Source organism: Hyalella azteca, unplaced genomic scaffold (genome assembly GCF_000764305.2).
Source record: "Hyalella azteca isolate HAZT.00-mixed unplaced genomic scaffold, Hazt_2.0.2 contig16904, whole genome shotgun sequence".
NCBI classification, from domain to species: domain Eukaryota; kingdom Metazoa; phylum Arthropoda; class Malacostraca; order Amphipoda; family Hyalellidae; genus Hyalella; species Hyalella azteca.
The window spans coordinates 136,817-162,164 of record NW_025946710.1 but is presented as its reverse complement, the minus strand read 5'-3'; the positions used below and the strand labels follow the sequence as shown (position 1 = coordinate 162,164).

The 25,348-nt window shown below is 35.5% G+C and overlaps 1 protein-coding gene across 1 annotated transcript; it reads left to right on the top strand.

Annotated features, from left to right (window-relative positions):
- The first annotated feature begins 791 nt into the window (after nucleotides 1–791).
- Nucleotides 792–25,342, top strand: LOC108674348. Its single transcript, XM_047885096.1, has 3 exons — nucleotides 792–1,126; nucleotides 3,295–3,358; nucleotides 25,157–25,342. The coding sequence occupies exons 1-3, from the start codon at nucleotides 792–794 to the stop codon at nucleotides 25,196–25,198; spliced, it is 441 nt and encodes a 146-aa protein (XP_047741052.1). The 3' UTR covers nucleotides 25,199–25,342.
- The last annotated feature ends 6 nt before the right edge of the window (nucleotides 25,343–25,348 follow it).

Below are 25,348 nucleotides of genomic sequence, written 5' to 3'. Positions count from 1 at the left end.
TTCTAAAGTTTGTTCTAGACGCTGATTCGCCCTAGAATTTTACAAAGCAGGATCTTGGATCTAGCGATCGATTCAACGTCCCACAGAAATGGTGATTCAAAGCTCAAGTCTCATTATTCTCAATGGGAAGACGAAGAAGTAATCGGAAATTACCGTCGTTTAATAATGAAGCAAATGTGGCCCAGAGGGACCGAGCTTCATTGGCTGTTCGCAAGTGGTGGGCGTGGCCTTGTGGTTCCTTATGTGACACGCCTACTTCAAAATTAATATCTTCAAGCACAAAAATGTATGATTAGTCAATTCAAATTAATCATTTTAGTACATTTGAAGGAATTTATTCCGATATTTTCTCGATATCGAAATTTTGAGAAAATATTCATCTGAAGTATAAGTGGGTTGATTCGTCATTCGGGCATTACGAGGATTAATTATTCATAAATTGCTTAAATGTTTTTTTCGATTAATTTTCAATCTCCTCGAAGATTCACACAAATTCCCTACTCTAGTCTCCAATTAAATTCTCAATTAGTGTGACTTTATCTAGATTTTATTAATATATATATTAAAAGGGGATTTGGAAGGCGGAGCCTAATTATCCTTGTGGCAAGATCCTGAGGAGGCTTCATATCCATGCCAAATGTCACCATCAGCTCGTGAGAATGCGTGAGGCCTTAATTACTGACAATACATCACAATTACGGTAGGCTCTGCACTATTCAAGTTCCAAAATATATCATCGCTAAAATAAATTTTTGATTTTAGTGTTTCTTAAATCAAGTTGGTAAACTAACATGATCTTAGAAGCTCCTCATTGGGCAAAAAATGTTTATGATTGCAGCGCATGGAAGCGTGTGGCAACTGCAACGCTCTTGCAAGACGAACTAGTTCCTTTTGGTGCACATCATTATTGCATCTTGGCATTCGCTGAGGACAGCATCCTTCTCCAGGCATCCTCGTGCAAGCTTACCTTACTTGCTAATTTTGAACTGAACTTCTTACTTGCACTGCTCGATGATTTATTTGAGTGTCGTTCACTCACTGAGAATTTAGACACGCGGTTGTCCACTTCCGTCAGTCAGTGCTGGCGCCGGTATCCTGGATACGCGCGGCTCTGCAACACAGCACGGTAAGGCCGTAGACCTGAGTAGGCCTACATGCAGATAAATGCGTGGGAATTTGTCCAAATGATGATGCTCTTTTTTGCTACCGTGTTGATCATTCTGACCCAGTTTGGTCCTGCAGAAATGCGTACGAGTGTTATGTGTAGAAAGTGTGCCACTATTTGGACAACATGACACATTAGTTTTTCTGGGTGTATGCAGGCCTAGGGGCTGTAGGCCTATAGGCTAAGATCTGATCTGTGTTTTAGGGCTTGATGGTAAAAATTATATTATACACGAATTGTTTATGGGAAGTTCAGTAACGTTTGCAATTGATTACGGTGAGCGATGTCAAGCAACAGGACACATTTTCTTGTTAATTATTTTTTTTTGGCGGTAACTTAATTAATATGAATGGCGATGCTAATGCCGGTCAATGCAAGACATTTATATCCACCGACAAATTAAATGATCTCTATATGTATGCAGGCCGAATTTTTTTGCTGAATCCGATTTTGTGATAAATCTATTAGCTTTATTTATCGACTGAGGTTCAATCTTTGAAATCAAAATTTGTTAATTTAGAACGAAATTCTTTCGGAGTGTTTAGCCAAGAGTAATTGCTATAGCAGGAACCAACTTATATATATATGTATATATTAATGGATGGCTCGATGTAAATCTTCATAACTCAATCTTCGAGTAAAAATATCATGTTCTTATAACAATGTTCACTAATAAGTACCATTATGTTACTAATGAGTGAGAAAAACTCCTGTCTTGGAGTGTTACAAATACGTGTTGGAAAAACTTGAGAATATTCGTAGAGCAAGTCAACTAAGATTTATATATTCTGTCGGATTGAAGTTTCAATTATATAAGCATTTTTTTGTAGTATTGATAAACGTTTTAAAATTAGATTTGAAGAAAATTAAATATATACGCCATTACGCCGGCCTGCTACATAATGCGTCTATACTATATATTCTCAAGGTATATATTCTCACTGTATATATATTCTCAGATAGGTATTTCTAATAATTTTTTGACGAATGGTTAGTGATTAAATATTGAGAGTTTATCATGAATTTACATTTGATTAATCTCAAATAGACATGCAATGCACCAAAATAAAGAAGTAGCATATATTTATTGCTAATTAATGATTATTAAAATAAGTCACTTATAGAATTAATTTAAATTATTGTACGATATTTTCGCCTGAATTTACCTGATAATCCTAAGAATGTTGTAATTGGTATAAGTTCTAATTATAAAGTTAAATATATTATATTTAGTTTAACTCTTCCTGTTTAATGACATTTTTAATCTACGTATAAATTATTTTAAGTTAATAGAATATAAAAAGTTACACTCTCTGTACTTATTCTGGCTACAACAGCCAAGCATATTTTTATGTGCAATATTTTCCACTGACAAATTAATGTACTGATGGAAATAAATATCACGATTTACTTTTTTTTCAAAGAGCCGTTCCTAAATTGCAAGCCTTTCAATATATTATTAAGACCCACATTTTTTGTACGATAGTCCACAAATTCTCAGATAAGCTCAGTGTTTTTTGAGATCTTATTTTCAGGCAAGTGTATATAGTCCATCTCAATATTTTTAATGAGTTTGTGCACTTCCTTTTTTCCATAAGTATATGCTCTTGAACTAAAAGTTGACTGGTACTGTTTTATATGTTTTATTGTGAAATATTTTTATCTCTAACTACAAGCCTCCCCTATTTTAAATTTTTTTATGATATACAATTTTTTTGCTGTGAAGGAACTGATTTACAGACAGGATAAATCTCCATTATTACTTCCTACCAATTACTTTGATAATCCGTTAATAATACTCACATGTTGTTAACAAAAATTTTCATGAATTATACCTACTTTAACTCATCATTATATTCCTGTGATATTTCAAGGTAAAATCATCACCCAAATATCCAGCATCAGTTGGGAATCCTAATCATAATTTTTTTATAGGCAGATGCAGTCCCGAAATAATTTTTAATAAACGAAAAATTTATATTTTCATACTTTTCTGTAGTCCAAAAAATTTCACGTACTTAATTGTCTCATTGTGTCTTGTTTCATTGAAGTGATGTCGTACAATTAATTGTTCAGTGTTGTCTATATCACGATTCCTTGCAAGTTATTTTAACTGAGAATATTTTCAGGACTCGCCATTCCTCGGCCTCGCAATCTGAATCAAAATTCATCCGTGATTCACAAGATATGCTGGTAAGATAACAATTAATCTCGATGATATAATCGGCTTTAGAATAATCTCTATATTTAATTCCATTGAATATTCTGCCAATTTTGATTAATAATCTTCAGTGTTTAAGTTGAAAGCGCGGAGACGAAAAATTTGTTACTCGTCCAAAATTCGAATTTTCAAGGCTTGTCATGTTACATGCATGATGAATGAAATGAACGACTCATGTTTGTATAAATGCATGTGCGTGAATATTGGCATAAGAAATCAGGTTTATTTTACCTAGTCCCATTGTAAAAGTTAACAAATTTTTGGTGAACAAAATTAAAACTACATGAATAAATTTCTAAAAACTGTTATTAAATAGGTTATTTTAAAGTTTGCTTTCAACGGGAAAATCTAACTGAAAAGCCTTGAATTAATTAAGTGACCCCTAAAGTAATAAAATTTGGAAAGCTGATCGTGATTCAATTTTGTTAAGTGCCAGGCTGAACTTTATTTTCTATCACGAGCTCAAGTGAATTAATTTTTTTTCATGCAGTGTTTTTCATGCTTATTAATCAACCAAATTCATTAGCAAAATAACATCATTTCTCTGCATATAAGTTTATACTTTCTCTTCAGCATTACTTTCGAACCATGCAGCGATATTACCAATGTAAAAAGAAATTTAATCTCTGCAACTCCGTCAACTAATCTATAAAATTCATCAGTAGAACAAAATTCTTTACGAATTAATTTTGCATATTTTCTTTATTGTACGAAGATTTTCACGATAAAAACTACAATAAATTACCTATATAGATATATTACACAAATATTACACATATTTAACTTGTCCACGAGAGCGCATTTTTTAATATAAAAAACTTTAATCTGCAAAATATCTTAATAGAAAAAATTCTTTACGAAGTATTTAACCCATCAAAAACTATTTCTTGTAACGCCACGTCTTGCCGGAGTTTTTACGGCAATAAAGCCACGGAAATTCCATACCGGAAGAGTTTCTCTCTCTCACGGCTCTTGAGTGCTGCTCGCAAACAACGCTCGCAAATAAACATTCCTTCGAAACTTTTCGCTTCAAGTGCTGTGAGAAACAAAACTGTCGTCGGACAAACTGAGATTCAACTAAGCTAGATTGGCAAAACTGAGATTAAACTGGCATCGAGAAACTGGGATAAAACTGGTATCAGGTAAACTGCGATAAAACTGGTATTCGAGAAACTGCGATAAAACTGGTATCAGGTAAACTGCGATAAAACTGGTATCAGGTAAACTGCGATAAAACTGGTACTGGGTTCGGATTTTTGCAAGACAATTGCCGTCTCAAATTTTCGGATTTATGTCCTGCGTCTGCGGCCGCCGGAGCCGCAGACGCAGAACGGCGGCGCCAGCGCCCCCCCCCCCGTTGTCTGTGTCCAATCTGTACGTGGTTCTTGTGCGATCAGTTAGTTAATGATTAATTCTTCACAGAACGGTGCTAATTTTTCGCAAAAAAAGTTAAAAAATATAACTCAGTACTCACTGCAGTGAGTGACAGAGCATTTTCTCGTCGACGAAAGCGTGAAGTCACGGACAGACGGACGGATATGACGAGCACAATATAGCCTTTTTTCCATAAATGAGAAAATGCGCTAAAACGGAAGACTTCTATGTTTATCATCATTCTCTATAATCAGCCTCATGTCAGAGTTGATGCCACTGAACATAAGAATATATAACTTCTTAATCATATTTTTGCACAAGTTATGAAAACTACACTAATACACAATATACTGTTTAGGCTTCGAATTTTATTGGCCAGTTTTTAAATAGTTTGGTAAATATGTTAAAAACATTTTATAGATTTTAAGTTTTTAACTTTCATTGTGCTTATCATATAATTCACTGATCACATTTTAATTCCTGGAATAACTTGTATAGTTTTAAAAGCTACGAATATTCCTAAATTTTCAATATGTTGCATTCCGTTTCAATTCAAGAGAATTTTTTATTAAAAACTCTTGAATGGGTTCAAAATTAATCGACCAATTCTAATAACACTTTTGAAGAATTCAGTTTTATTGTCCTTGAATCATAATCACAGTAAATTGGGTATAAAAAACATGTGCATATTTATATGTTGTTGCTGTTTTTAAATTTTTACAAAAAGTTAAATGAATATAATTACAGTAGCCTTGTTCTCGTTCGCAGTATTTTTGACTTATAGTCGACACTGATTAAAATTTACAATATTAGGTAATAATAAAAAAAATTTCGACTTACAACCAATAATGAATATTTATGACTTATCGCTAATAATAATGAATATTTCTAAGTTATATCGAAAATTATTAATCTAGCTGACTTATGGCTAAGAATACCGAATAATTTGTGAGTATAGCTAATAATATAGAATATTTCAGAATTTATGCCAATAATAATGAATATTTATGATTTTTCGCATATTACAATGAATATTTATTATTGTTCGCATATAATGAAGAATATTTCTGACTCCCTGCATATAATAATGAATATTTCCTACTATTAGCTAATGATAGTTATTATTATTTGACTGTTGTCCATGCAATACCAAGAAGAAACGTTGCTCGTATTTTGACGTTTGCCAAAAATAAGAGCAACAGACATCATTAGAACAGGAAACGACAGTATATTATACTTCAGTTCATTGCGTCGAAGAAAACCATAATCACGTTCTCAGAATGATGTTTTGTAGGCGACAATAATCTTCCTTAAATATTTTTCACTTTTTGCTACTAAGCATTTGAGAAAATTTTAAAGCCTATAAACCTCCAGTAATTTAAATATGGTTACAAGTCCCATCATCATTGTTGCTCATATGTTATTTGGGTCTCGCTTCACTTCGCTAGAAAATAAAAGCGAAAACAAAATAGTACAAAAAGTCATCATTTTCCATTTTCGGTCCCATATCAGCTATTCACAAATTTAAACTTCGGCATATATATTGACTATAATCACGAATTAAAATTATTTATTCAGGCAGTAATTGTTATACTAATAAGAATTACCCGACTACGCATGATTTTTATGCGTTTTTGTACCGAAAACTTACCTTAAACTTGCATGGTCGAGTGCAATGAAGCAATTTTGCGAGACACTACCCGATCAGAACTCGTTCTTACTTTGATAATTATAATTAAACGCTCATAATTTTTATATCCTAGAGTTACAAAATTACGTTATATGAGTCATATGTAACTAAAGCCTATCGCGTTTAATCGAACGACAATAAAAAAAGAGGTTACAAAAAATAATCGGTGACGATAAGAGTTATTTGAAAAATGACTAGATATAATAACACTTTATTTTCCGCATTCACATTGACGTTACTGGCAGTGTGTGATAAACTTTGCCCATAATCCTATTCTTTTTAATAGTTAACCTCATCAAACGAAGCAAAGGTTTAACAAACGCCACGCACTTGCAAGTCTGATCACTGCAGCACTTCCAGAGCAACTGAACATATTTCTACATTTATACCTCAAAATAAGTTCAGTGGCGTGAGAAAACTCGTTTTTCTACGAAATTCCAAGCACAGATTCCTGGTTTGCAAAAATGACCGCGATCGCAAAACTTGACCGGTTTCCCTTAGCTTCCGCGCTTTTTGCGGAAGTTGAGTCTGAATTTCAACGGACCCTCTCACATTCGATGGTCACTTGCATACACATTCAATGGTGCCATGCACATTCGTCGGTCCCACAGACATTCGATGGTCCCTTACACATTCGACGGTCACTTGCATACACATAAATGGTGACATACACATTCGTCGGTCTTACAGACGTTCGATATATATAGTCCCTTACATATTCGACGGTTCCAAACTTATACATTCAATTGTGTGCCACACACATTCGACGATCCCACAGACATTTGATGATACCATATACACATGGCAGCGAAAGCTTCAGTAACTACACGAGACATTTCACTCGGGCAGTTTCAAGTTCTGCATGCACTGTTTTAGAAAATCTTCGTATTATTGAGATTTTCTGCCGTTGTGCTTCATTGAAATGATCCAGTGAGAATAATTCGCGATCAGCGTTCGGAACTAGTCGATACAATTCATAGTTATGCCCATTACCAGCAAATTTGTAGTTTTCGGGTTTCGGACAGCTTCGTTGCTGGCAAACCTAGATAAATATCTTCATGTGGTCATATACGGCAGCAGCATGCAGCCGTGGCATGACGACCATCGCAGCAGCATGCAGCCGTGGCATGACGACCATCGCAGCAGCATGCAGCCGTGGCATGACGACCATCGTAGCAGCATGCATGCAGCCGTGGCATGATCACTCACCCTCACGCTACTCTCTCTCTCTTTCACGGCGCGTAAAAATACCCTTTAAAAAACCGGAAATCTCAAAACCGGTCCTGGGATGACTCCTTACTCCCACTTTTATTCTTGCGTGCGCTTCATTTTTATTATGGTGCGGACTTATCCTTTGGTTGTGCTTGTGTCGCATGGAACCGGTTGTGCGCATGCGTATTGTGTGGTGCTTATTGCGCACAGAGCGCGCGCTGGTGTGCGGTGTCGGGACGCGGGTTGCATGCAGGCTGCGCATGAAAGGCGCATGAAAGGCGCATGAAAGGCGCATGAAAGGACAGAAAGAGTAATAGTTGCTCGACAAACATGCACGTTTTATTCCCTGACTTCAAAAGCAAATTAAGCAACAAGCAGATTATTATGGCACGCTCTTATTCTAATGTTGGTTATACTGCATTTTATACTGCATAATTATTATTGCACGCTCTTATTCTAATGTTGGTTATACTGCACACACCATAACAAATAAAGTAATGGGAAGATGTTTTCTGAATATAACTGGATAATTTATGTAACTTTTCAAAGCCTATATAATTTAGAAAAAGATATCCAACAGAAGGTACCTATTGTATTCGTATTAACATTTGCGAATTTTTTAATACGACAGGGCGATGCATCCATAAAATTTTATTAAGTAGAAGCTAGATCCATTAAAGCTACCTGTGAAGTAAAAGCAAGATTAAAAATACATGTAAGGTGTGAGAAATTTCATTTAATCATTGCTAATCATTTATTATGGGCAACAATTATTGTGCATGACAAAAATTGTGTAACTCGAGACATTATGATTATTTGGTCTTTAAATTTTCTTTTATAACTGCCCATATACTTATTAAATAATTCCTGGTCACTTTTACAAATGATTTAATAATAATAAAAAAATTAACTCTGCATTAACAAACCAGAAGACTCTCAGCTGTATTCATAAACGATCAGGAATTAAAGGATTTATGACTTAAGCGGAGGATTTTTAAATGAGCGGTAAATTTACGCGATGCATCTGCACGAGTCGGAGCTAAATTCTAATTGATTTAATAAGTGCGCGCGCAAAAATGGGCGAAAGAAGGGAGGAGAGGCATAAATAAAAAGCTAGAGAAAGATGAAGGCAAGGGGCGCTAATAAATGAGAGCAAACGAATGGTGAACAATGAGAAAAATCAATAAGTTTGGGACGCAGAGAGAGGATGTATGGGAGAGCACAAAAGTAGATTGAATGCACGAGTGAAAGAAGGCAAAGAATATATGGATTAAAATGGGGAGCTGTACTACGATCAATAAGATGCAGCGTTATTCGCTAGCTGTTGCTGCGTGTTGCTATGCGTATATCTGTAGGCAACACGCTGAGCGTATTACCGAGCAGGCGTATATGTTGCTTACTATATACTATTATACTAAGCTATAATAATATACTGTATTACTATACCGCGGCGAATCATGCCACTGAAGGTGTAGTGTAATTTTCTGCAAAGCAGAAAATATATTAACATTAGTTTTATATTATATTGAAATTATATTAATTAATTGATTACAATCTCCACTTTATTAGTTCAAACAATTTCTGTAGGCTAAAGCGAGAAGTTTGCAAAATATTTCAGCGTTTTGAACGCTGGACATAACAGCCATATATGTAACGAGAAATATTTTAATTGTTAGAAAAATAGCACATTGATAATTAAATTATTTTGAATCATTCAGGGTGCTTAAGATATTAATTATCGGTATCGATGACGTCAGTACTCCTATGAAAGCAAATCGCATCAATTTGTAAATTCACCACTCACAATATTATATCTTTTAGTGAAACATCTCTTTCACTTAAGGAATAAAATGTGGTCAAGATACTAAAAATCCACACCTGGTAGATATTACCAGCAAAATTCTTGCATTTAGAAAAGGTTCACGGTAAATGTAGGGTACGTAGCAATAAGGCTATGTATAGCTTTAACGCTGCAATAAGGTTAGTGTAGCTTACGCAGCAATAAGGTTGGTGTAGCTGACGCCGTAGCTTACGCGTTCTTTCGTCAGTATTTGCAAGCCGCCGAAAAAATGCCCGAGATTCTCGCGACTTCTTCTGAAGTAAACATGGAAGTTTTATCGAATAAATGCCGAGCTCACCGAGGATGTCAAATAACTCGAGTGTTTTGGCTACAAGCCGCCAAAAATTGCTTGTTTCCGAGTCAAAGTTTCAGAAAAGGTCGGCGTTGGCGCGCCTGAATGGCTAAACGCTTTCGTTCAGGGGGAGGTCCGGGAATATTCTTATATTTTGCATCGAACTTTGAGCGCAAATAATTCCTCTTCTTCCTCACAATAAAATATTTCGTCAGATGTCTAACTGAAATAAGAAATTAATTTTAATGTTACTAATTTACATCATTCTTATATAAAAATATCTTATCACAATTAATCATTTACTTTAGATTAAATAATTTATCACGTTTGTACCTGGTATTGCATTTTATAGTTTTTGAGTGATCCCATTTTTTCAACTGCAACCTTGCAAACATAATTGTCATCAAAGAAAAGATCCTAAATTGTCAAAGTTCACTTATATTTTTCAGCAATATATTTGTCCAGCTAAGCTTCTGTTTCACAATTGAACAACGGTGATGAAAAACTTTTGTATACCATTATGTCTTTTAAATCTCTTTGAATAATCATTACTCTTTCCTTTACGAGCAATAACTTCATCTTCTTAGTTTTAAATCCAATACAAATATTTTCATCACATTCATTTGTTCACACACTCATCCACTGCGATCATCCTCTTCTCTCTAATCTCCCGAGCTTATTAAAAAAAAACACTCAAAATTCCCCGGTTTAAAAACGTTCATCGGTTTTGCTTGATTCAAACCCGGAATAGGGTTAACTCGGCACGTTTCTAAATAACCCGACGAATTTTGCCGAAAATACCAGCTCAAAAAGCGGTCAAATGAAATCATACTTCAAAGCGAGCGATCTCCGGTGTAAATTAAACTCGCATTGCGCTCCTAAAACTGCGGAAAGCTGGCGCAAGACGCGACCAAGAACGAAAAATGCGATCCTAAAAGTATCTTATTGGATTAATATCGATCTGCAGTGGCAGGAGCAGAGAACATGCGATCATTAATTCCTGATCTGTTTCAATTAATGGAAACTGTCGCCACAAGATAGCGTAAAACGCGCTTGTTATATTCATAATTCATTATTAATAAAAGTGTTTAAGGAGATATTTAGTAAGAAAGTACGATGTTAATTTTTAATTATTAATAAATAATAATTTTTACTATTTACCATGTTAATTATTAATGACTCATTATCGAACTTGATTAAAACTGATCGTTCAAATTACATCATTTAGGTAGCATTCGTTCACTAAATATGTTCAATTTTAATTTATAATCAAAATTTAATGTTGCTTTTATTTTCCAAACGCTTATAATTCATGTGAATACTCCGAATGAATTACTATTATAATGCTCATGCATATTAGATGAATTACATTAGGCGATACATTGTAGTGTACTATGATGCACATGCAGTGCATTTCTCTAGTCACGTATGATAAACTAACCAAGCTAATGAAATAACTTACCTCTTTACATTTGAGGCAAAAATTAATAACATTCTGTGTATTTTCTTGAAAAACCGATTCTCCGTATTCATCATCATCAATTCTGTATCACAAAATAGCGATAAACCCGAATGCTAAAAGTTCATTTAAATTTCCAACTCAAAGCGTTCGTCTTTCAAACCCTCCAAAAAGACGCATTCAGAAGCGCCCCCTCTTGTTTTAAATTAAACCTTACAAAAGTGCTAGCAGATATAAAACGCTGCTCTAAAAGTTCTCTGCTGACTTTAATGAAGCTTGATTTATTATTAGTGCTTCTTAAAAATATAAGCAGCGTAAAACGGGCAGACGGACGAAAGAAGGAAATATAAGGGAGGAGAGGACACGGGAATGTGGGAAACTGAAGAAAACGGCAGAAAACGAAAGAAGGAATAGCAAGATCAACAAAAGCATAGTAGAAGAGTCTATTCGCTAAGGGAATATGAAATAATCACACAATAAGGCGCTTAAAAAGTGGCACCCTTCGATAAAACCTCCGAAGCGGAGGGTGAAGAGAATTTTAGAGCAAGGTTTTGAGCTTAGTTTTTCGAACGGAATGGCTGTTCAGCAAATTGATGAGTACGCTCGAGATGAGCATAAAACTGCTCAGAGCTCGTTAACTCTGTATCGAGATGAGCGTCTATATTTTATTCACGTATTGAATTGCCATATTTTCAGATCCTTCATAAAACTCAGCAGGTATTCAGCTTCTTATGAACACCAACTGTGCTTTGCTCTCACACTAACTTGTGCAAGCTATACAAAACTGCAACCAATACAATGGGAATTAAATTATTTTGCTCCATGTTGAGAAAATTTAACTTGTGATTTCTTTAATACATTGGACGAGCGATGGCGACTCATTTTTAATATTCACAATGTAAGAATATCAAAACATTTTTCATATCTCAAATCAAGCCATGAAATGTTTGCCATTCGTGACAGTGTTTTAGATCGCTCAATTTATCTCGAATAAATTTTTTTCTTCAGTAATATTAACATTTATTATGATATATCTATAGGAATGTATTCTTCTCAATCAATGAATAAATAATCGATTATTTAGAAATTTCAGTCACTAAAATTAAGAATTCGGCATCGTAGGTTCCAAGTTAAAAACAAATCTACGGAGTTTACTCCTGACATTTAAGTATCTCAGCTGCCTGCCGCTCGCCAAGTGCGCTCCCCGCTCCGACTTTAGCTGCAAGATGACCGCGCAATTAATCATAAATATTCAAATACTAATCATATTTCTACTTCACAATCGATTTCGAGTTAGTGTTTCAATACCGTTGAAACTCTAAAATTATGAAATATGATTTTCTACCCTTAAATACTTGTCATTTCACGTAAGTAAAAAGTTTATATTAAATTGATTACAGTTTTATTGAGTTTTTGGAAAGGAATTTAATTTTTAGACCGGAAATAAATCATATGAAAGAAATTTAAAACCCTTTAAACGAACATTAACCAAATTACCTGTTCCCAAAATTTTGCTAGAAAGTACAAAAATAATTTTAAAATAGCATACAACTTTGTTGTTCGCTCTATTTAAAGATTTACAATTAATTACCTTTTTTTAATTATATGAAGTGCTTTAGTTTTGTTCGAATTCATTATCCCCCGCTGAAGATTCAGACAAATTTGTTGTTCAGTTATAACAATGACATAATATATAAATAATATATTATTAGGTTTATAAAATAAGGACAAAATCATTGCAATTTTTATACTACTAATTGGAACATCGTGAATAAATTATATTTAAATATTTGCTTTGCACAAGTCAAAAACTTTTAACTGAATGTGATTCAATCGATATAAGTTATCGCTGACACACGAGCCTCAAGTCAGATGGTAAACCTGAACGGAAAAAATTCTCTCTAAATTAAAGGTTATCTAACTTTTCCCAGCGAATTAGCACTGAGATCTTGGCTAGGCGAAGGTTGTTAACTGAAATTCAATATTTTTTAATACATGGCATTAAGGTGACCATCGAAACCTCAACTAAAACAGAAATTTCTAATATACTGATTTAATATTAATACTTTCGTCAACATCTAAGCACCTCTGATCTTCAATTACTGATATGGTTTTGATAAGGAGATTCCTAGAGTTCCTGCGGTCGCTTGGTCAGCAATTCCTTTTTTGCATTGGAATTTTCTCCCTGAATTTCAGGGGAAATTTTTAGTGGCAAATTAATTATAGGATCGAGCGTGATATGCGAGGGCAGCCTGGCGTGCGTGGCCACGCTTAAAAAACGAGGGGCGCCTAAAAACGCCCCCGCCGCCACACGCTGCAAAACTTCCGACGGCTTGCCAGGGCCAACCTGGTGGCGGTGTGGTGGTGGTGGTATTGGTGGTGGTGGTGGTGGTGGTGGTGTGGTGGTGATAGTCAGCACTGGGTGATGGTTGCCAAGGGTTAATGGTGGTGGTTGTGGTAGTGGCTTAAGGTTGGTGGTAGAGGGTGATAGTGGATGATGGTGGTTGGGGTTAGCACTAGTCAGCACTATGTGGTTGTGGCTTAGTTTTGTTGGTGAAGGGAAGGGGTTATGGGGGGGGGGGTTAAATGTGTTAGTGATGATGGTTGTTATTGCTGGTGGTGATGGGTGTTAGAATTATTGGGCGACAAATCAAGGAATGCGATGGTGGTGTTAGCCTGATGATAATAAACAACTAAGAAGCAACATTAAAGAATGAATCGGTTAAATATGTTGAATAATGGAATTTATTTCCATTTGTTATTAATTATAATCATTTTCAAAATTACGGTTTTGTTTACATTAGCAAGCATCTTTTGCAAACAAAAGACAAACGTGACATTGCAGTCAAGTTCGCAAGTCATGAAGTCAGTATTGCATTGGAGTTACAAATGGTTCAAAATTATTCTTAGAATCTTAAGGCGAGAAGTAAAATTTCAGCTTCAGCCAACGCCCAAAGATTGCCCGTTTCTCTGAAACCCATGCAACGGTGATGACGATGTTTTTAGTGATGTATACGCAGTATTGTGACGGTGGCTTAGGTGATGTATAAGGGGTTGCGATGTGGTAATGGTTTTGGTGATATAAACGCAGTATTTATCGTAGTGATGAATGTTGTGGTGATTAATTAGTGACATTGATGTAATGACGTGCTTGTGTTGATGCAGTTGTATTGGAGTGATGACGAAGTAATGGTTTTGCGTTTATAGCAAGATTCTGTAGGTGATGTAATATGGTGTCGTGATGATGAAGTGGCAGCTACGATATAACGATTGTGTTTCCAACGACAGTATATACAGATTGTGTGATGTCAACGGAGATGATGAACGTCCACATACTTTGTGAAATTAATCCATTGCTACACATAAATTCTCCGTTCACGTAGAAATACCATTCTGAATAAAGGAGGAGATTGTCCGGCTTACCCCGAAGTCTCAATAAATTAATTATTAATCCACCCTACAAAAAACGGAAGATTAAAAATCGGCTTCAAAGATTATTTACGTGCAAGAACTCGGCCAATATTCGTGGTTCACATCACGAATCATTTTCCGTCCAATCCCTGGCTTGGTGCCTTCAGCACAAATAATTTTTCTGTCAAAAATTTGTTATCGAATTATGCACGGCAGCGTCCGAGGCGGCCTAGCAGCCGCCAAAGTTTTGAGACTCCTTTTTGGGGGGTAAAATTGAGCAAAGAGGAAAGGGGGTTAGGAAGGGTAGCGAAAGAGTAGGAGGGGTAGCGAAAAGGGGTGCGGAGGGGTAGCGGAGGAGGGGGCTGTGGTATGGTTATGGGATGAAGTTGGATGTGGGTATAGTGATGGGTAGGGATAATATATTATCCCTATGGGTAGTGATGGGTAGGGATTATATGGGTATAGTGATGGGTGGGGATTATATGGGTATTATGGGTGGGGATTGTTAAGGCTGTGATGTGTACGAGATGCGAGTGTGTGATGTGTATAAGCGATGGGGTTGCTGTGGTGCTCGATTTAAATGATTACTGAACTGTAGGAGTGGCGTTGTTTTGAATGAGTTAAAGCGTTTCATTATGTGTAACATATATACACTGTTAGAAAAAACGGTGAAAAAACGGTCCCACTGGCATTCTAGTGGCCGGTCGCCCCGTGAAAATAAACTGTTTCGCCGTTTTTATCAGATGTTTTACGGATTTCTAGTGTTAAATTAGAATAAAAACGGCGACTCGGTCCCACTGGCATTCTAGTGGCCGGTCGACCCGTGAAAATAAACTGTTTCGCCGTTTTTATCAGATGTTTTACGGATTTCTAGTGTTAAATTAGAATAAAAACGGCGACACGGTGTTCTTTTCACGTGACGACCGACCACTGAAACGCCGGTATAATACCGTTAACGGTAATTTTTCTAACAGTGTAGCCTTTCATCAGGTGTAATAGAAATCATTTCATCATGTGTAATATACAGCGTTTGAACGTAAAACCGATCAGCAACGATCAATGAAATTCTACAATAATATATTAACGTTAATAATAGTAACGACAACAGTAAAATACGTGGTCTTTTCATTATAGGCTCTCGTTTTAATTTAATGAATTTTTAATATCAAGTGCGAAACTAACAGTGAAAGGCGGACGTTAACTAAAAATTAAAAAAATGGGAAAATACGAAAACCTAATATATTTAAACATAAATGTCAGTATAGATGTACGGGAAATCTGGTGTCTCTAACAATTGTTAACAAAACGGGTACCAGTATAATAATACATTCTGTTGATTACAATTGTGAAATTTTGTGGTAATCTGAATTTCGTACTTCTGGCTGAACAAGAAAGCTACTTCTTAGAATTCAGCACTATAATGTTTAAGGACTGAATTTATTTCATTGAACAGGCCTATTCAATATTAAAATGAATTCAGAACGATTAAGAAGTTTGAACACGTTTATATAGATGTATTCTCAATGTTTGAGACGCAGACTGCTAGAAACATTCATAATGATTTCTGATTGCATTTTAAAATCTTGCAAAATAAATAAACATATTAAAAAATTCAAATCGTGCAGCATTGCAGTTCATGGCTAGCAAATATGGCTTTACCCTCACCCCTCCCTCATGTACCCCCACCCTTGGGTCTCTCCTCCTCCACCCCCCCCCTCAGCCGCCTCCCGCCGCCAGCCATGCTCGTCAAATCAATAACTTCTGAAGACGGGAAAATGGGCGACGTCTCCGGAAATTATTTACCATTAAATTATCCCATAATTAACTAATCAAAAACTAATTAAACTAATTTTAATGAAACAGTACCTAATCAAATCCCAAGTGCATCAACGCTGATTATATATAAAAAATTTGCCAAATAATGAACATATTAATGCCTCGCTACAAGGAAAAACAATCTACGTTTTATTTAAATCAAATGCTGTACCAACACGAGCGTCGGTAAATGAAAGAGATAATGTTTCACGTTGAAAAATAGTTACACGTAGTTTAATTTTTAGATATTCTCATAATAAAAAAAAATATGAGATTAAGAAAGCGTTCTATATTAGTTGCACGCGCCTACTTCTTGTCAGTGTTACACGCGTCTGTTACACGCGTCTGTTACACGCGTCTGTTACATGCGTCTGTTACACGCGTCTGCTACACGCGTCTGTTACACGCGTCTGTTACACGCGTCTGTTACACGCGTCTGTTACACGCGTCTGTTACACGCGTCTGTTACACGCGTCTGTTACATGCGTCTGTTACACGCGTCTGCTACACGCGTCTGTTACACGCGTCTGTTACACGCGTCTGTTACACGCGTCTGTTACACGCGTATTATGTGTCACACGCGTCAGCTTCTCTTCAATTCATTAATCCATTTATATTGGTGGAATTTTTGAGATTCATATAATAAATGATTCATTTAATCTAACATATCGATGGATGAATGGTAGTCAATTTAAAAATTATCTGATGGATGAAATGTTGAAGCCAGAATTTACCTCGTCTATGCCAAAATTTGAACGGATTTAATGGCGAGAAAAAATGTATCCGAAACATGAAATGATTACTTAATTGAAGAAATATGATTAATTTTCCCATGCATCGCTGAATTAAAACAACATCTTTTCAATTTCATTACCGTAAAAATATTTTACAAGAAATTAACCTGGAACTTTAACCTGTACAAAAGAGGAGCTCAAAATATTTCGCAAAAATTCAATAAATGAAATAGAAATCAATTAATTTACTTATATATTAAATGTATTAAATATTTATTTCGGCTAATAGTACTATATATAGGTATATATAATGAGGCTCGACACAAATTATTCGGAAGAAATATTTGCAATCCCATATTTCCCAAACAATATCTCTGAAACGTGATATAGGATTCAATCAAATTTCCAATTTATTGTGTATGAATCATTTATACAAACTTTTTCATATGTTATAAAAATTTTTATCGAAAAATAATCATATTCCCTGTTTGCTAAGTTTTCACGTACTTACACTTAATTCTGATAAGTTCTGCTCATTTTTACCATTTAATAACGACTTGGTTTAATAAATAACCATCATTATACAAGTTCTGTTCCGTGATAACAATAACTTCAATAATTTTGCTTTAGCACGCGCTGCCTAGCAGAGGCAGGGTGCAGCCAACGCTTCAAAAACATCACAGGATATAAAATCTTTCCTTAATTGACACTGACGTCATATTTTTCGGCTCGAACCAAGAGCATTTCTTGTTAATTCGAAGCACGATGCTCGGACCTACATTAGTTGTGATGATTCTTTTACAGCGTGCAAATTATTTGCTCTATTTTCCGCTGACGTGTAGCACGATGGCGGCGATTTTCAACTTCAGTAAAACTTGCGAGATTTACAACAGCGTCCCTCGCAAGTTTATGTTCGTAAATAAATTAAGCGGAACTTATTTACCAAAATAAGTTCTAAGTTTGCGTCAAAAAGACGCGTTTTTCAACATCTCTCGAGGGTGCGTCGAGCGCAAACGTCGTTCAGTCACAGTTTTAATGGTGAAATGTTTCTTTGTTGATGTTTGCACATCTCGATTGCGAGGTTTTATTAAAAATGTTTAGTTTGCTCAGTTCATAAGAAGATTATCTGATTTTTGCACTCAAGTGTTGTGATTTATGTGCAATTTACGAATACGCAATAAATGTTTATGTTAACATTAATTTAGGAAAATTTTATGAAAATTTAAAAATTAATTGTTTCAGAAACAATAATATGAAGTCAACTCAACATCAATAAATGACTGTTCTCTGGAAAATGATTCAGCATCAAAGAAGAATGTACCAATTTGTGCATCGTTGAAACTTTCATTTTACAAAAGTGAAACGATAATTTTATATACCATAAGACATTGTATAATTTGAGAACGGACTTCAAAACAAAAATTTCAGACTTGGGTTAACGGAAAAAATCGTTATTCCTCACACTATCATTTTTTCCTGGTCTCTTGAAAAACTTCAGAATATAGTGAAGTCTAATCAAATTATAGTTTATAGGATAATTTTAAAACTAGCTACTAAAATTAGTCGGTCCGCAGTCGTTTTCTACAGACGCATAACTCTTTAAAAAGTTTATTAGATGGTAAACTTCATTAAACATCAAATGAATCACCGGACGCCTGCGATACAGGATTCACAATTTCACGAGTGTCGAGTAACAAGACATACGTCACACTTGAACATACATGATGAAAATAAGCCGTAAATTGTAGCGAAAACATTATTTCATTAATCTTTCGTCGAAGTAATCCAGGGTAAATTATAGTTAGCGTTATAACCTGGCATATACCTGCTGCAACTCTGCAAGTAAGTGAAGTAACCTGCAAAAATATATAAAATTTCCTATTTTGCAACACTTCTCTTCAACTTCACTTCTTGTTGTTTGTTTGTCTGTCTGCTACAAATTTTATAATCGACATTTAACACACCTCGACCTGTCCAATCGATCTGAAATTTTGCATATTTGCATAAAGTCAGAGACAATGCATGAATCAGTTGACAGAATAAATAATTGTGAAAATTTAAAAAATTTTCATATCCTAAAAAATTGCAAAATAATTTTTTTAATATTTGAAAAAAAAATTAGATATTCATTATACATGTGTAACATCATAGACACTGGATTCTTTAGAAGTGTTGTCTTTAAAAAGTAATTTTAAACGCATAATTTATTATATAATATAATTCAGCAAGCAAATGAAGCCACGTTAACTTTAAATTCGTGCGCAATAAGTTATATTCCTAGGAGCAGCATGAAGCCAAATTAAATCAAATTCCACAACTTTGTATTAAATTGGTCTTTAAACCTTAGTGCTAACTTTAGCGACGACATCGGCATTGTGTGCTTGTTTCTTGACAGTCCCGATCTAGATTGTGTTTAATGCCATATCATATGATATGACTTTTATGGCTACAAGTACAACGGAATAGTATTTTTATAAATTTGTTATTTTTCCTGGGATTAACGATTGAACTATATATAATATACGTAATTTGTGTCATAATTCATACCGATGACGACTAGATTGCATGTTAGGTTCATATTTATTTAATCAAATAGCTCAAAAGCAATCATATATTGGACTTCTGTTGAGTTGTATGGGCAATGATGGAGTTTAATCATAAAAATTTAGAGGGAAAATTTTCTAAACGGCATTGTGTTGCATTAAAGTTAGAAAGCATAATTTACGATAGTACCTGATCTAATCTTATAGTTTTCTTCAGATCATATTGGGTAACTGAATCATTTTTGTTCTTATTGCGTGAAATTAATATTGTTGATATTATGCATGTGCCCCATAGGCATATTAAGGCATGCTGACTTGAATTAAGTCATAATACTATATGAACTCATAAATTAGAAATTGGAAGAATATGTACAATGTGATATATATACTGTTGGCTGTTGCAACTAGGATAATATTTTCTACCAAAAATCTATGCATAATAATTCTCTATCGTCATCTGGATTAGTTGACCAAAAGTGTTTTCCGATTTAGAAACGTTCATTTATCTAATATTAAAGGTTAGAAGAATGCACGAGTTTGCAGCTGTGTATTGTGTGGGTTCGTTTTCTGAAATCAATGGTTTCACGATATGTTATTCTTATTGATTAGTTACGTAAGTTTAGTTGGTTTCAAAAGAGACTCGTGTATTTTCTACAATCTTCTCTTTTAACTTCACTTCTTGTTGTCTGCTACAAATCTTATACTAGATATTTAAAACACTTCTACTTGTTCAATCGATTTGAAATTTTGCACAGTTCGTAAAGTCGGAGACAATGCTTGAATCAATTGACAGAATAAATATTTTTAGATTTTGAAAAAGTATATAATTTTTTTAATATATACAAATTAAATTAGAAATTCATTGTACACGTGTAACATCGGAGACAATGGCCTCTTTGAAAGTGTTGTTTTTAGAAATTAATTTATAAGCGCGCATTTCAACATGTTAAATGGCATGCATGTTAATGAATATAGTTCATCTGAATTTGGATAATAATTATTGCGGATATAAAACGACAATTTTTAAAACTTCAATGCGACAAACCGTTTTTTTTATCAATTAAAATCACTTCGATACATAAGAGTACGTTTTTTATTCTGAATTCAGATGGTGAACGGCTTGATTAGAATTTAAATCACAGTAAAAACTTGATTTTCTAACGGCTTGCCGTCGACAAACGAGTTTCTTCGTTGACCTGCTCAAGCTTCTGTTTAGTGCCAAGATAGATTGCATTATTGCAAGTAGTACTTACAGTTACTGTACATAAAGATGCTGGTATCTTAAAGACTAACTTATTTAGTTATAGGAAGGAAAAAGATTTTACAATGTAAAAATGTTGTTCTGCATTTTAAAGGTTTTGAAATTACATCGTTATTTCATGGTTCGCAAGGAAACTTCATGATTAATGTTAAGATAATTTGGAATTAAAATTTTTATGTTATTGTCGAATCCCGTTCCCATTATTGAGAATAAAATAAATGTATGCGGCTGAAATGAAAACATTATAAAATTATTTTTTTTTACTATTTCAAATTTCTCATTCCCGTTTTAAAGGGCGAAAATTTTCATTTGTATTCAAATAAAAATAGATTTATTTAAAATTTATGTTTCGATTTTTGATGTAATCCCACCTTCCCAGTTCTGCAATTTACAATTCCAAATATTTTCCCAATAATAATAATGAAATTTCAGGTCCAGGTTCATACACAAGCCAAATAAATAAGTATGAGGCGCCTAGCTTGCAACATTACAAACTTACGCAAAATTTAAATAAGATTTTGACCGATATGTCAGAGTATAGTACATTTTATTTTAACAGTTAACTAAATTATAATAAAAATTATTAAATTATTATGTCAAAAATTATTAAACTCATCACCACATAATATGTTGGCGCATATTTTTCATGTTTAGACACAAATTTTTGTCTAAATTTGTTCGTTGACTGATATCTTTGCCCATTGCACTTCCTAATAACTAAATTTTCGGGATTCATTCTATTTATTGTGAATAAAAATAAAATTTGTTTTTTTTTTCTCTAAAGCATAATCTAAAACTTGTTCATTATGTAAACGCACCAGCGTCATGCAACACGCACCAGTGTCACGCAACACGCACCAGTGTCACGCAACAGGCATAGTGTCACGCAACACGCACCAGTGTCACGCAACAGGCACCAGTGTCACGCAACAGGCATAGTGTCACGCAACAGGCACCAGTGTCACGCAACACGCACCAGTGTCACGCAACAGGCATAGTGTCACGCAACACGCACCAGTGTCACGCAACACGCACCAGTGTCACGCAACAGGCACCAGTGTCATCCAGTGTCACACAACACGCACCAGTGGCACGCAACACGCACCAGTGGCACGCAACACGCGTTTTATCACCCGCCCAATAAAGTCGCATTTTGACGACTGCCGCTTGGTTCTCAAGTCACGCACTTTCCCTCGATCCGTTCTTATCATAAAATCTGGCTCTCATTTTTGAGGTTATAATTAAATTTGAACGTTTCACTTGATCGTGGCGAGTAGCCGAACGCTGCAGGTCGCATGATTTCTAATTAAACGTGACCAAAACAAGGATTTTTCGGTAGCCTCCATTGGGAGCGTAAGTTTTCCGTAGATTTTTTATCGTTTGCTCGGAACTCCATCAGGTATTTTTATGTGAGGCTATCATTACAGTTCGCTTCCATTCTCTGGACGCCCATTGCTGCAATTTCGCTGGAGTTTTTAGAGAAGTAAGGTGCTTTTTAGGTCGCTATCAAGTGGTCTTTTTGTTCGGCTTCTACTGCCGTCCCCTTATTTCGAAGTTTTTTTTCCTCGCCGACGAACACTACGCTGTTTCTTCAGGGCCAGTATAGAGTCGTGTTCGTACGTCTTTTTAGAACTCCCTATGGCTTTCCCTACTCCTTCTCCTACACCCCTTCCTTCCCCTGCGTTTTTACAACGAGTACAACGTTTTTGCCGTCAGAACGTTTTTTACGGAGCCTTCTTTCACGAGGCACTGACTTTTTCTCTCAATGAAAACGTTTTTTGGCGACTCAAAATCAGAAGGAAGTTTCACGTAACCTTTTCGTTGATCATTATCTTCCTAACTATCCTTAACATTCTCTTTATCTGCGTTTTTCCACGATAGTCTGTAAAAAAATTATATTCTATCAGCTCTAGTCGCAAAAAAACTCTTAATACCTAAACTTTAATGAAATAATTGCATGAGTGACGAGCGAAGGAAGTTCATTTATGGCGTGTCTGAACGCGGCGACTTTTGTAACGCGTGTGTCTCGGTCGTCAGTGTTGGCTGGTGAGCGATCGAGTGAGGTTGTGCGCGTTATCGCTGTGGACGTTTTTCTTGGTGAAGGCTCTGCATCCGAATTTTATAGCGGAAATTCTCCAAGATTGGACAAGAAACTTAGTGAAAGTGACATGCGGTTAACCGTATATAAAATTTTTGTAACAACCAGTGCAATAGTTGTGCAATAAATTTGATGTTTTAATTCCACTAATAAAGGCCCAAGCGCTGCAATTCGAGCATAACTTGCACTAATTTAGAAGTGTTCAGTGCCACTAAACTGCCGGCGCTCCTCTTGAAACTAATCCTGCGTCTTGTGAAACTATGCGAACTGTTGCCGTGACCTCATAAAATACCCTATCGTAACTTCCTTTACGCTTTATTATTTGTCAACGTGAAAAGTACTATTGTAAATCTCGTCAAAATTTGATGTAAATATCACGGTATAATGTGTGGGTATGTGAAGGAATATTTGAGAAACAGAACTGTACTGCTAGATGGAGACTGAGGTCGGAACGATACGTGGCCCCTGTATACTGACAGCCCTCGAAATGTATCAGGTAACATCCTTTGTTCTTTGGGTGCACATATACGAATGGTGGGATTACCGTAATCCCCGTACGGTAGTAAGATTACGGCATGCAAACAGCCAATGTCAGTCTGTTAAATATTTATAGATTTATGGCAAATGTTGAAATTTTGTGGTAAGTCTCAGCCCTGTGACGTCCTTATGATTTACGCTACTATTGCTGGTAGCTTTATCGCTAATATTGCCCCTTTAGACCCATTGTAATTGGTCTATCAGTAACCAATGCAGGATCTTTCCCGCCGCAGTGTGTGTCGTGTGAGATGGTCAGGTGCATTCGGGTCAGCGGACCGTTTTGGCTGTCCTCTTCTATTCCTTGATAAAGTTAGGGCAATTTTACAGTTTAGCAGGTATATTATATACAATTGTTTTTTGCCTGCCTATCTCTGGACGTGTCCGACGTGATCCCTCTTACAAAGGAAATAAATTCTGCAATCGAGATTTTGTGAAAAATTATAATTTATATGTGATATAGAACGAAACAATAACTGAAAAAATCCTAACAGCAGCGTCAGGGTAGATAGCTGGAACATGTTGAATGATGCTGTGAAATGTGGCTGCATTAAAACGTACCTGTCAATCTGCAGAGATGCCCAAGGTAGTTAGGTGCATTCAGGATCGTTCTGGCAATCCTCTTTCGTCGTTTGCTCTCGCATCCCTGTCAGAAGTCGTATTTAATGAAGTATTTTGCCATCCGTATTAACTGTATTGTAGGGGTAGCGCAACCTGATTTTAATTTTTAGATAATCTTACGCCGCTACTAATTGAACTGTTTACTCCTAATAATTGTTTATCAATGAATTTATTTCAACGCATCATGTTGATGAAGGTAACTTGTTCAGGCACTAATGGTTGGTGCAAGGAATCAATGAATGGTGTATGGTAACAATCACGATTAATGGGCTTGGTTTACTGACATGTGATGAGTGTGGAAATGTGATGCAGAGGACGGAAATGTGATGTGGATATGCATGACGGAATCTGGGGCTTGTACACGGGGACGCTAGTGGCGGCCAGTATATAAGAATTAAAACTACCTACCGCTACTATTTACCGAGCTATTGACCAAATGCATGGGCGCTATTGCGTCAGGAAAAGACCTATAGTTACCCGTAACACGATTTCAGTACTGCAGCATGATAGTTCGCAATTGAAATTTGAAAGAGATACTGGTCGCCACTTCTGTCCCCGTGTGCCTTCCTATACGCTTGCGTGCTGTGACTTAACCATACATGCCTGAAATATTCTCAATTTCTGTGCGTACTCCAAAATTTGTTAGTTTATTTTTTCCTCGTTGAGAATTAATTAATTAATTATGATTACTCTCAGAGACAACTACTACTATAGCTACACCACGCCGCATTGGCCTCGAAACTCAATTCGTCTATTATATTATGTATAGGCTGTGTAAGATAACTGAATCGTGCAGCTGTTACAGAGTTATGTAAAAGTCTGAAGTTTTTTCTATCATGTTTGTGCATTTTTTAGTTGTAAAATTTTTCTCTTTCTTTCTTTGCAGATGAGCGGGAAGTTGGTGACGTCAATCGAGTCCCGTTTTTGACTTGAGGGAAAAATCTTGTTTCCTGGACATCGTTGATGAGGACAAAATTTTCTGATATACACCAAATATTCGGACGTGACCCGAGCACACTTGCCTAACTCACGTCTTAGATTCATTGCACTTGAATATTTAAAAACATTTAATCAAATT